A 13,077-nucleotide genomic window follows, 5' to 3' on the forward strand; every position below is an offset into this window, starting at 1 on the left:
GGGCATTACAAAACCTTTCCTTAAATAGTTGCTTTTATCTAGTTGATGCATTTTCTTACTTTTCTATATTAAGGTTGAAAGGAATGTTTGACAGGGATCCTTAAACCTTATAGTGCATATAACTAAGAACAAGTTAATGAACAACTCTGCCAAAAGGACATCACTAACTGTATTCCTTTTTAGCTTTAGTTACTGCTGAAACAAACACAGCATGGTTTTGCAAGCAGGAGTTCTGAAAATTGATTTTTTTTTTTTTTTGGAAATATTAACCTAGATGAATAGGTTCCCTATAAAGAAACAGAGTATGTTAATTCTCCTAATCTGGTCAAGTCCAGTCCCAATGGGGGAGACATGCAGAAGGCCCTTATCCACTTATTGCCTTTGGACCATAAATACAATAAACTGCAAGTATCAGAATTTTAACTTTTAAATACATGCACCATTCTGCATGGCCTTTTTGTGATACACATTCAGGTTAAGCTTGGTTTTGAGTGGTCCTGGTGTAAAAAAAACTGGTTGGCCTAAAAGTAGTGCATTTGCTATGTTTCTGTCATTGAAAATAGTTGTTTTCATCAATTCAATTCACACACACACACATTGTCAGAACCGCTTGTCCCAGACGGGGTCACAGGGAGCCAGAGCCTACCCGGTAACACAGGGCGCAAGGCCGGAGGGGGAAGGGGACACACCCAGGACGGGACGCCAGTCCGCCGCAAGGCACCCCAAGCAGGATTCGAACCCCAGACCCACTGGAGAGCAGGACTTCTCACATAGTGACACAGAGCGCTTGGACAAAGGCATAAGGCAAAGAAACAAATACAACAAAGAAGGCAGTTGACTACAGACTAGTGTAATAAATTATCAATGGATTTATTAAAGCTATATTCCTAGGGGGATGTGAGGAGAAGGGGGTGTGGTGGCGCAGTGGGCTTGGCTGGGGTCTGCTCTGTGGTGGGTTCGGGGTTCAAGCCCTGCTTTGGGTGCCTTGTGGTGGACTGGCACCCCATCTAAAGTGTGTCCCCTCCCCCTCCAGCCCTTTGTTGCCAGGGTAGGCTTGCTGCAACCCTGCTTGGGACAAGCAGTTGAACACATTGTGTGTGTATGAATATTCCTAAAGCACCTGAATGCATCTAAAATAAATGCTGTTTTTCTCAGGTACTCATATTGCAATGACTGAAACAGGCTATTCAAATGAATATGGAAAAACTAAAGGCTACAGGAAGTTACCTTTTAAAAGGTACTTTTTTGCTCAGATTAAAAAAACCGCTGGAAACGGCTCCAGTTAGAATAACCAGCTGTATGATGGGTAACTAACTGTAAATTGCATATTGTCAACAACGTGGTATTCTATGTTGTTTTTGCAAATGTGTGTTGGCTGAATAAAGTTTATATTTAATTCCCTAAGGTAAGGTATAATCCTTTATTTAGCTATTGCCTTTGCATAGAATTGCCATGTTAACAATTTGTTTTTCTCCTCTTCAGAATGTTTTTTTTATTTATATATTTATATTTGGCATGGGAGAGAAGCTGCAAATGTTTTCATTTATGTGCTAACATATGACACAGATGCTGAGAGTTTGATGTGTATTTTAATGTGGGGAAATTAAGACCTGCAGGACCTCTTAAACCAGCTCTATGAAGTCCAGAAGGCGCATGCTTGTGTGTTAGGCACAGGAGATGCAGTGGACAACTGGGGCATCAGAAATCAGGTCACTTCTGTCTGTGGACAAGATATAGGAAAAAGTGTGTACCCACCATGGATAAGAAGGTCTAAAAATACAACCTCCCAATGTCACACATGGCTATGTGGAACAAGGTGCTTGTATCTTTTACAGGTTGACATTGACATAGTTATGATGCTAACTCTGCTTCAAAGTACAATCGAGATAAATTCTTCAGAGTCTGAGAATACTAAATAAATGCAAAGTAATATGTAATAAGTGTAATTTCTACTGATAACTGAACTACATGCAAGTTAGTATGTATTATTGCTATTTTTTATTTTTTTCAGAGCTCTTGTGGACATGTTAAAGCAGCAAGGACCCATTCCAGTATCTCAGTATGAGCATGAAAACATTGCTTCAGTCGAGGGTTCACCCAAAGAAAACACACCCATCCGGACCTCCAAGAATCACTACACTCCAGTACATAATGCAAAGTCTAACCACGGTAGGTTCATGAATGTGAATAAAGCAAGTAACAGTGTACCAAGACAATAACTTTAATGATGGTTATAGGTATGTGCCCAGGCTAACAATAACATGTTACAATAACAGCAGGCTAGAGAACTGAATAAGACAAAAATCACAACTGGCACATGTCAAGCCATAAATCCCCATAAGAATCAAAAGGACAAAAGCAGAAAAAAATGACCTGACATTTTCATGACAGAAAAATGGCTATTGCAGCAGTCTTCACACAACCACCTGCCCTAGGGAAAGAGCATACACAAATGGACAAATGCACACAAGTTTATATTTACATTTACATTACATTGACGTATTCATTTGGCAGATGCTTTTCTCCAAAGTAACGTACAGCTCATAGAAAATACAATGTGTGCATTACATTAACAGAAACAGACACATAGATGCAGATGCATGATTCTAAAGTACAGTTACTTTGTTACTTTCCACCATATGAACAATGTCCATCACATGAGTAGCTGCATAAAACGTTATCCAGATATCAACAATTCCAAATCACCTTCCTAGTAATTTTTTTTTTTTTGAGATATATATATATATAGGGGGTGCGGTGGCGCAGTGGGTTGGACCACAGTCCTGCTCTCCAGTGGGTCTGGGGTTCGAGTCCCCCTTGGGGTGCCTTGTGACGGACTGGCGTCCTGTCCTGGGTGTGTCCCCTGCCCCTCCTGCCTTACGCCCTGTGTTACCGGGTAGGCTCCGGTTCCCCTGTGACCCCCGTATGGGATGAGCGGTTCTGAAAATGTGTGTGTGTGTGTGGGTGCAGTGGCGCAGTGGGTTGGACCACAGTCCTGCTCTCTGGTGGGTCTGGGGTTTGAGTCTGACTTGGGGTGCCTTGCGATGGAATGGTGTCCCGTCCTGGGTATGTCCCCTCCCCCTCTGGCCTTACGCCCTGTGTTGCCGGGTAGGCTCCGGTTCCCTGCGACCCCGTATGGGACAAGCGGTTCTGAAAATGTGTGTGTGTGTATATATATATATATATATATCAACATTTACGTTACATTGCAGGAGTAGCTGTGTAAAGGTTTCTCTGGGCATGATCTTAAAGTTATAGTGCATGAACATTCACACCTTACATGAACTTATGAGATCATGGGTGAAGTGAGTTGGGAAAAGGTGAGTTTATTTGTAAATCAGTTTTTACTTGCAGGCAAAAAGGTAAACTGTTACATACCATTTTCTCCAATTCTACAAGATCTTTAGGTTAAAATTTAGAATAATGTGGAAAATATTTTGTTTAGTATAATGTGTTCCATAGCAGTCATCAAGCTATTTAATATGAGAAGATTATTACAAGAACACATATATGTAAAATTCTAAAAGAAAAAAAAAAAATTTAAAGTAGCTGCAAAACTAAAGAATTACAGAAATTCTTTGCTTAGTAACAAAGTATGGTGTTGTATTCATCTAAGCACCCATAGTTCTGAAAAATCCTGTTCAGCTATGGACAAACTTTTTTTTATGATGAAATGGTGAAAGTGGAACAGTATATTATTTATTACAGCTTTGTCTAAGGTCTTTCTAAATAAGATGTAACCTGTCAAAAAGTGGATAGATAAATTAGTTATTCAGCTATTATTGATTACAGAATGGTTATAGTAACTTTGGAGTTAAAAAATTCTGAATAGACTTCTGCCTAATTTGGTCCATAAGCTAAAATATTCAGTGTATGGTGAACAGGTTATGCACAATTTTAGTCATAAGCAGTATGCCATGCATCCATCCATCCATCCATCCATCTTCCTCCGCTTTTATCCGGGGCCGGGTCGCGGGGGCAGCAGTCTAAGAAGAGCCCCCCAGACTTCCCTCTCCCCGCACACCTCCTCCAGTTCCTCTGGGGGAACCCCAAGGTGTTCCCAGGCCAGCCGGGAGACATAGTCTCTCCAACGTGTCCTGGGTCTGCCCCGAGGCCTCCTCCCAGTGGGACAAGCCCGGAACACCTCCCCAGGGAGGCGTCCAGGAGGCATCCGGAACAGATGCCCGAGCCACCTCAACTGGCTCCTCTCGATGCGGAGGAGCAGCGGCTCTACTCCGAGCTCCTCCCGGGTGACTGAGCTCCTCACCCTATCCCTAAGGGTGCGCCCAGCCACTCTGCGGAGGAAACTCATTTCTGCCGCTTGTATCCGCGATCTCATTCTTTTGGTCATGATCCAGAGTTCATGACCATAGGTGAGGGTAGGAACGTAGATTGACCGGTAAATTGAGAGCTTCGCCTTACGACTCAGCTCCCTCTTCACCACAACAGACCGGTACAATGACCGCATTACTGCGGACGCCGCACCAATCCGTCTGTCAACCTGCCGCTCCATTTTTCCCTCACTCGTGAACAAGACCCCGAGATACTTAAACTCCTCCACTTGAGGGAGCAACTCCCCCCTAACCCGGAGGGGGCAATCCACCTTTTTCCGACTGAGAACCATGGCCTCGGATTTGGAGGTGCTGATTCTCATCCCCGCCGCTTCGCACTCGGCTGCAAACCTCCCCAGTGCACGCTGCAAGTCTTGACTTGATGAAGCCAACAGGACCACAACGTCCGCGAAAAGCAGAGACGAGATCTCGCGGCCACCAAAACAGACACCCTCCGTTCCCTGGCTGCTCCTAGAAATTCTGTCCATGAAGATAATGAACAGAATCGGTGACAAAGGGCAGCCCTGGCGGAGTCCAACATGCACCGGGAACAGGTCTGACTTACTGCCGGCAATGCGAACCAAGCTCCTGCTCCGGTCATACAGGGAACGAACAGCCCGTAGCAACGAGCCCCGAACCCCATAATCCCGAAGTACCCCCCATAGGATGCCACGAGGGACACGGTCGAATGCCTTCTCCAGGTCCACAAAACACATATGGACTGGTTGGGCAAACTCCCACGAACCCTCCAGCACCCTAGTGAGGGTATAGAGCTGGTCCAGTGTTCCACGGCCAGGGCGAAAACCGCATTGCTCCTCCTGAATCCGAGGTTCGACTATCGGTCGGATTCTCCTTTCCAGTACCCTGGCATAAACTTTCCCAGGAAGGCTAAGGAGTGTGATCCCCCTGTAGTTGGAACACAATCTCCGGTCCCCCTTCTTAAAAAGAGGGACCACCACCCCGGTCTGCCAGTCCAGAGGCACCGTTCCCGAACTCCACGCGATGCTGCAGAGGCGTGTCAGCCAAGACAGCCCCACAACATCCAGAGACTTGAGAAACTCGGGGCGGATCTCATCCACCCCCGGAGCCTTGCCACCGAGGAGTTTTTTGACTACCTCAGCAACTTCAGCCAGGGTAATGGACGAGTCCCCCTCCAAGTCCCCAGCCTCAGCTTCCTCTACGGAAGGCGTGTCGGAGGGATTGAGGAGATCCTCAAAGTACTCCTTCCACCGCCCGAGGACATCCTCAGCTGAGGTCAGCAGCGCACCACTTCCACTGTAAACAGTGTTTGTGGAACACCGCTTCCCCCCTCTGAGTCGCCAGACAGTTTGCCAGAATTTCTTTGAGGCCGATCGAAAGTCTTCCTCCATGGCCTCACCGAACTCCTCCCAAGCCCGAGTTTTTGCCGCGGCGACTGCCAGAGCCGCGCTCCGTTTGGCCCGTCGGTACCTGTCAGCTGCTTCAGGAGTCCCATGAGCCAGCCAGGCCCAATAGAACTCCTTCTTCAGCTTGACGGCATCCCTTACTTCTGGTGTCCACCACCGTGTTCGGGGATTGCCGCCGCGACAGGCGCCGGAGACCTTATGGCCGCAGCTCCGAACCACCGCCCCAACAATGGAGGCATGGAACATAGTCCATTCAGACTCAATGTCCCCCACCTCCCTCGGGACCTGGTTGAAGCTCTGTCGGAGGTGGGAGTTGACGACCTCTCTGACAGGTGCCTCCGCCAAACGTTCCCAACAGACCCTCACTATGCGTTTGGGCCTGCCAGACTGTCCAGCTTTTTCCTCCGCCATCGAATCCAACTCACCACCAGGTGGTGATCAGTTGACAGCTCAGCCCCTCTCTTCACCCAAGTGTCCAAGACATATGGCCGAAGGTCAGAAGAAACGACTACAAAGTCAATCGTTGACCTCCGACCTAGGGTGTCCTGGTGCCAAGTGCACTGATGGACACCCTTATGCATGAACATGGTGTTCGTTATGGATAAACCGCGACTAGCACAGAAATCCAATAACAACTCACCGCTCGGGTTCAGATCAGGGAGGCCGTTCCTCCCAATCACGCCCCTCCAGGTATCACTCTCACTGCCCACGTGGGCGTTCAAGTCCCCCAGTAGAATGACAGAGTCCCCAGTGGGAGCGCTTTCCAGCACGCCCCCCAGGGACTCTAAAAAGGCCGGGTACTCTACACTGCCGCTAGGCGCATAAGCACACACGACAGTGAGAGACCGTTCCCCGACCCGAAGGCATAGGGAGACGACCCTCTCATTCACCGGGGTAGACTCCAACACATGGCGGCTGAACTGGGGGGCTATTAATAAGCCCACACCAGCCCGCCGCCTCTCACCTTGGGCAACGCCAGAATAGTGGAGAGTCCACCCTCGATCGAGGAGAGTGGTTCCAGAACCCAAGCTGTGAGTGGAAGTGAGCCCGACTATATCTAGACGGTATCTCTCAACCTCCTGCACTAGCCCAGGCTCCTTCCCCACCAGTGAGGTGACATTCCAAGTCCCAAAAACCAGAGTTGGCGCCCGAGGTTTGGGTCGGCCAGGCACTCGGCCCCGACCACCGCCCAAATCACAATGCACCGGCCCCTTACGGTTTCTCCGGCAGGTGGTGAGCCCACCGAAGAGCGGCTCCACGTCATGGCTTCGGGCTGAGCCCGGCCAGGCCCCGTGGGCATAGACCTGGCCACCAGGCGCTCGCATGCGAGCCTCCCCCCCCAGACCTGGCTCCAGGGTGGGGCCCCGGTGACCCCATACCGGGCGGGGTAAACGAAAGCCTTGATTTTTCCTTCATAAGGGATTTTTATGCCATGCAGTATTGAATAAATATAATATTAAAATAACCCATGACTCCAGTCTATTTGTTTTTTGTGGTGAATTTGTAACAAAATATTTCTGATCACCATAGAGTTAGAAAATATGCTACCTATTTTTAGTTCACTTACAAGCAGGATTTTCACTTCTCGTGTATTTGGTGTGAGACTCATTGTTTCAGGTTTCATTGTAGCTCTCCATGTAGCAAAATCCTTGTCTACTATATCAAGAATAACCTTTAGAAACAAGTAATTGTTTAAAAAATTGATACTTATTAATGTGTTTATTGCTATATGTATAAATGACTGTTTCCCTGACTTCTGTGAACTGCTGTTATTGTGTAGTGGAGTGGTTAGGGCTGTTCTCTTTTATTCTGAAGGTTCCCGTTTTATCCCATACTCCTTCTGCTATGACCTTAAACAATGTACTGACTGTTAATTGCTCCAGTAAGAATATCCAACTGTGTAACTGTGCAAATAGTACTAAATCTTTTATTGTACAAAACCTAACATTGTAAGTTAGCAGTTAAATAAGGAATAACATTAATTGTCTAAAGGACTGATGTATTCCACAAGGTAAAAAAAAAAATGCATAGTAATGTGCAAATCTCATTGACTGTATACAGAATAACGATCTGTCCATTTGCTTTCTCCTAAGTCTCTGAACCATTACTTACTATGCCACATGAATTCAAGTTGCCAGGACTGCGATCCCATCATATGTTCACATTTCCCACTCAGTATGAAACAGAGCAGTTATTTTTTTGGGACATCTCACGTAAGTCCTGTAACAAGGGGTCCCCTAAGCCTTTGCCCTTCTACATTTTCATCTCTGTCTCTGCTCCTGTCTTCTCCTGGGGAACAGCTTGTGAGCTGGGTGCCCCAGTAAGGTGTGCCAGATCTTCTGTGGACTAATTTGGAACAGGAGTGCCAGTTTCTTGCCACTGTAAAGATATTGCCATTTACACACAACTGTATTTTTCACAGAAATAGATTACACTTACTGAGAAAAATGTCTATACAATCTTTTCCACCGTTCCAAGGTAATGTGTTCCAGAAAAACCCTTCAAGAGGTGAAATTTCATAAATCAATGATGTAATTACCATTAGTTTCATTGGTAAAATTTTTATTATGTTCCTGAGTCCGAAAATTGACGCTCAGTTATGCTAAAATATCTCTAGAATGGACACAATTACATGGGGTTATAATCTGATGTTCTAGGGCACTCATTCTGGCTTTAATGCTAAATGATTAAATAGATAATAATAATAATAGTAATAATAATAATAATTATAATAATAAACTGTGAGAAGAAAAAGAAGAGAAAAACCAGGAAAGTGTCCTTGGCAAAAAAATATTAAACTATTCCTCTTATCCTGCAAATGAGTGTTTTACCTGAGAAAGGAGTTGGATTTCAATTCCAAGCTTAGTCGTCTATGAGTTAATGAGTTTTATCATTTTAAATCCAAATTAAATAAGGCTTATATAGTGCTGCAGGAGAAATACAATTATTATACCTGTAGAACATGGTGAGAGCATAAATTAGTACAATGAGTTTAAAAATAGATTTATCAGAAGACTTCTGGTTCCAGTCACTAGAAGAACACTGTTACATGTGTTAGCTAGGATTCTCACCAGAAATACTTGTGTTAAAAAGTAAATAAAAGAGAACAACTGTAAATGTTACATATCAGTAATTCACAAAGCATTGTGGGTTGCCTAGTTGTAATTCTGATTTGTTGCACATAGGGCACTATGGGAAAGAGAACTTCCACAACAGTGGAACAGATGTGCACAACTTCATTTCCTCTGGATTTGTGACTTTGGGACGGCCACCTCTGAAAGGTAATGACACTTTTCAGCATGGAAGTTGGAGGGATTGAGCTCCTTGGATGATTTTAAAACACAGCTAAGATGCTCCTGGAAAATTGTGCATATCTTGGCCGGCACGGTGGCACAGCAAGTAGCACTACTGTCTCACAGTGCTTGGGTGGTGCGAGAGGATGTGGGTTTCCTCCCACAGGCCAAAGACATGCTGTTCAGGTTCACCCATAGTGTGTGAGTGATAGAGAGAGTGTGTTCCACTGATGTATGAATGAATGACCCAGTGTAAGTAGTGTATCGAGCAGTGTAAGTCACCTTGGTGATTAAGGTGTGTGGGCTGACAACACTACAGAGTTTATTGGAAGTCACTTTGGAGAAAAGTATCTACTTAATAAATGTAAATCTTAATAAATCAAGTTTAAATGATGTTTGGGAGGAGAATCTCAAGCCTAACCAGGCTGCTAGTTATCTTGACGATATAGGTCTACTCCTTCAAAAATCTCCCTAAAGAAAGCTTCACTGTACAGAAGAGTGTAGTTCAGTCTCCATTGTTTACTTTTGGAAGTTAACCATAGAATACGAGCTTCTAAAAACACTGGTCTGAGAGCGTGATGGGGCCAATCTGGCAGGATCCGACTGCATGAACAAAGCGGTTTGGGATGAAAATATAATGTAGTTTAAAATAAGAATTAAGCGGGTTTGAATAAAATACATAATTCTTAACATCGGGGTGCAATTCTCTCAAGATATCGACCAAGCCTAGATTGGAGCTTCTATTCTTAAGAGTAGCAGAGGACTTAAAATTTGACATTTAAGACATGGATGATTTACCTAATTTTCTGTTTAATGTACAATTAAAATCACCAGCCAAGCAACCGGAACCTTTACAGTACTGGTTAAATAACAACACCATACGGGACATGAATTGTAGGGAGTCCACATTCGGTCCATAAACATTTAAAAATTTGATATTTTGTGCAAACCAGAAATTAAGATGAACCTGTTCTCTGGGGATTTTTCCTGGGGATACCTCTTTTGCTAGAGCTAAATTACGAAAAATAAATTGACCAACCTAGTCTCTTTTCAGTTTTAAAGTCTCTCTTGAGCAAAGTGCATTTCTTGCAGTACAGCAAATGCTACTTTTTCTTCTTTTAAGAATGTTACATTAGCATTTAAACAGTGTGTCAGACAGCAGTTACACCAGAGCTACCATGGATATGCCATACTACAGAAATAGGTTTTCAGCAGTGACTCATGGGGTAAGAACCTTGCACTGGTATTATTACCATTATTATAAACACACACACACACACACACACACACTTCCAGAACCACTTGTCCCATACAGGGTCACAGGGAACCGGAGCCTACCTGGTAACACAGGGCCTAAGGCCGGAGGGGGAGGGAACACACCCAGGACAGGACGCCAGTCCGTTGCAAGTCACCCCAAGCAGGACTCGAACCCCAGACCCACCCAAAAGCAGGACCATGGGCCAACCCACTGCGCCACCACACCCCCTATTATAAACAAGTTAAAAATTTAATGCTAACCAGTTCAGTTATTGTAATCTGTGTGAGAGGTCTGCAGTTCAGTAATTTCTTGTTGTTTTGTTTCTTTAGCACAGCACTCAGTGGATGGGATTGGTCATTTTGGCTGGCAGGGGAATCTGGATGTCCCCACATCCTATGGTAGGTGTTTCTGCATGGCAGAAATCATGTACGTTTATTGCCTTTGCATGGTGTGAGGGAACTCTTGCTTTCCATATATTTACTTGTATTTGAATATACAACATGATATTGTATTTGATTGCCTTGTATTTGATAACACTACATAAGGCTCATTGGAAGTCGCTTTGAAAAAAGCATCTGCTAAATAAATAAATGTAAATATGTGTATGGAAAATTAAAACCTTGATTTTGTCCAATTAAATGACATTTTGGTTGGCAGCAACTAGAACAAGAGGAAATGTTTATGTAATTTTGAGAGCAGTTTAGTACCTCTGTGCTCTATATGTTCTCTCTGTGCTTTCTTGTGTGCATAATTTAAAATCACAAATTCATTAGGGAGAGCCTTAATGAGATTTATATGTTGAGTGATGCAGGTAGTAGTATTTAACACAACTATGCTCCGAATAGGGTAGTTGAGTATATTTTGATTGACATCTGGGAGATGGTCTGGGAATTTCTGAAACCTTCTGTATGTCTAGTGTTAATGTACAGTTTGACCAGATTGGGGAGACTACTGGATGTACATAGTGCATCTTTTTTGCAGCATTTGTCTGCAATGCCGTAAAGAACAAACCTAGCATTGAGCAATCTGTGCAGATTTACCTGTCTCTGATACATCTTGGCAGTGATTCCATGTGCTATATCTTGTTCCACCCTTCTACAAATACAAGTCTCATCCTCCAAGGTGTGGGCATGTCACTCAATGAATTTTATTAGTTGTTTAACCCACATACTATATGGTGGCCATGTGAATTCTGTTGTAATACTGCATTGTAACTTGAGAAAGACCCTAATAATCATTGTGTGTGTGTGTGTGTGTGTGTGTGTGTGCGTGTGTGTGTGAGCTTCTGCCAAAGGTTCAGTCATGAGTGTGAATAGTAAGGGGGAGAGGGGGCACTCTTGTCAGCACCCTCTTCCAACAGAGAAACTGTCTGACAAAGCCATTTGTGTCAACTTATCCCAAAGGATTTCAGTATAAGAGTTAGTGTTATTACCCATTTTAAGTCTTTCCAAGACAGCAAATAAACTCCATTCTACTCTGTCAAATGCTTTTTCAGCATCAACAAAGGATTAGAGCTAGGTCTTGCTTTCCAGCAATGAAGTTTATAATATTTAAAGCACAATCTACATTATTGGAACTGAACCTGGCTTCAAAGAAATCCAGTTTGATCAGGTTTAAAGATTTTTGGGAGAACAGAGTCTATTTGCCATAGTTTTGGTTACACTTTTAAGACTCAGCAAACTGATTAGATGAAAGGAAAAACACACACACACACACACACACACACACACACACACACACATTTTCAGAACCGCTTGTCCCATACGGGGTCACGGGGAACCGGAGCCTACCCGGTAACACAGGGCGGAAGGCCAGAGGGGGAGGGGACACACCCAGGACGGGACGCCAGTCCGTCGCAAGGCACCCCAAGCAGGACTCGAACCCCAGACCCACCAGACAGCAGGACCGTGGTCCAACCCACTGCGCCACCGCACCCCCTGAAAGGAAAAACATTGTAATGGATTCTTGTCTTTCTTTAAAATTAGACTAATGGAAGCTGAATTCAAAGAGTTGGGGATTTCATCCTCTTTTATTAATTACTGGCATAAGTTAACTGAGCCAAGATTGCAGATTCTTGATCAGCTCTTTACAGCCATTTCCATCTAAACCCTAGTTACTCAGTTTCTCAAGTCCTGCTTCATAGGTGTTTATGTTGCAGTCCCGAGTGCCTGTCCTGTTTACGCCTACCTTTTGCGCTCCTGTCCAGGTCTAGCATTCCAGTCCAATATTCCGTCACACCTCTATGTTCACATCATACTCACAGATCTTTGTGTCACTTGTTGCCTTTGAGAATGCTGTACACTGTGTGTCTCTGATCTGAGTTAATTGTTTTACTTCCACACTGTACTTTTTCCCATGGTTCATTTGTAAATACACTCTGCACGTGGGGTCACCATACTTTAATTTCACGTCCGTGTTCAGATGTAAAAGTAATACAAGTCCATGTCCATATTACATCCTGATGTTGCACTGACAGTAACGTGATTGACCCTAACTTATTAATGTAGGGAATGTCTTTTAATGCGTGACCAATCCCTTTTCAGTCCAGACTAAGTGGACAACCCTTGTGATCGTTACTTAAAGTAACAGCATAGCCCTTGTAATGCCACCTACTATATGGATTAAAAGATCGAAAACTGAAAGGTGATGTACTGACATAGGAAGCAGAGGAAAAAAGCAATTGAAAAAACTCAAATCCCAGAGAGTGACACCCCCCCCACAAACTTGTATATGGGCCTCACCTATGGGATGAAGACTCCTCTTTCTACATCCAAACATTTTCAGTGGCATGAACACCCCTAAAACACATC

General features: G+C 44.2%; 1 protein-coding gene across 1 annotated transcript in view; it reads left to right on the forward strand.

Moving 5' to 3' along the window:
• The window catches only part of shisa6 (shisa family member 6), a 56,785-nt gene that overhangs the window by 2,428 nt on the left and 41,280 nt on the right, over nt 1–13,077 (forward strand). Inside the window, exons 3-5 of the mRNA XM_018734355.2 lie at nt 2,012–2,169; nt 8,902–8,997; nt 10,597–10,665. Of these exons, the coding sequence (XP_018589871.1) occupies nt 2,012–2,169; nt 8,902–8,997; nt 10,597–10,665 (323 nt within the window). The remainder of the gene's footprint in view (nt 1–2,011; nt 2,170–8,901; nt 8,998–10,596; nt 10,666–13,077) is intronic.

Source organism: Scleropages formosus, chromosome 5 (genome assembly GCF_900964775.1).
Source record: "Scleropages formosus chromosome 5, fSclFor1.1, whole genome shotgun sequence".
In the NCBI taxonomy this organism is placed as follows: Eukaryota; Metazoa; Chordata; class Actinopteri; order Osteoglossiformes; family Osteoglossidae; genus Scleropages; species Scleropages formosus.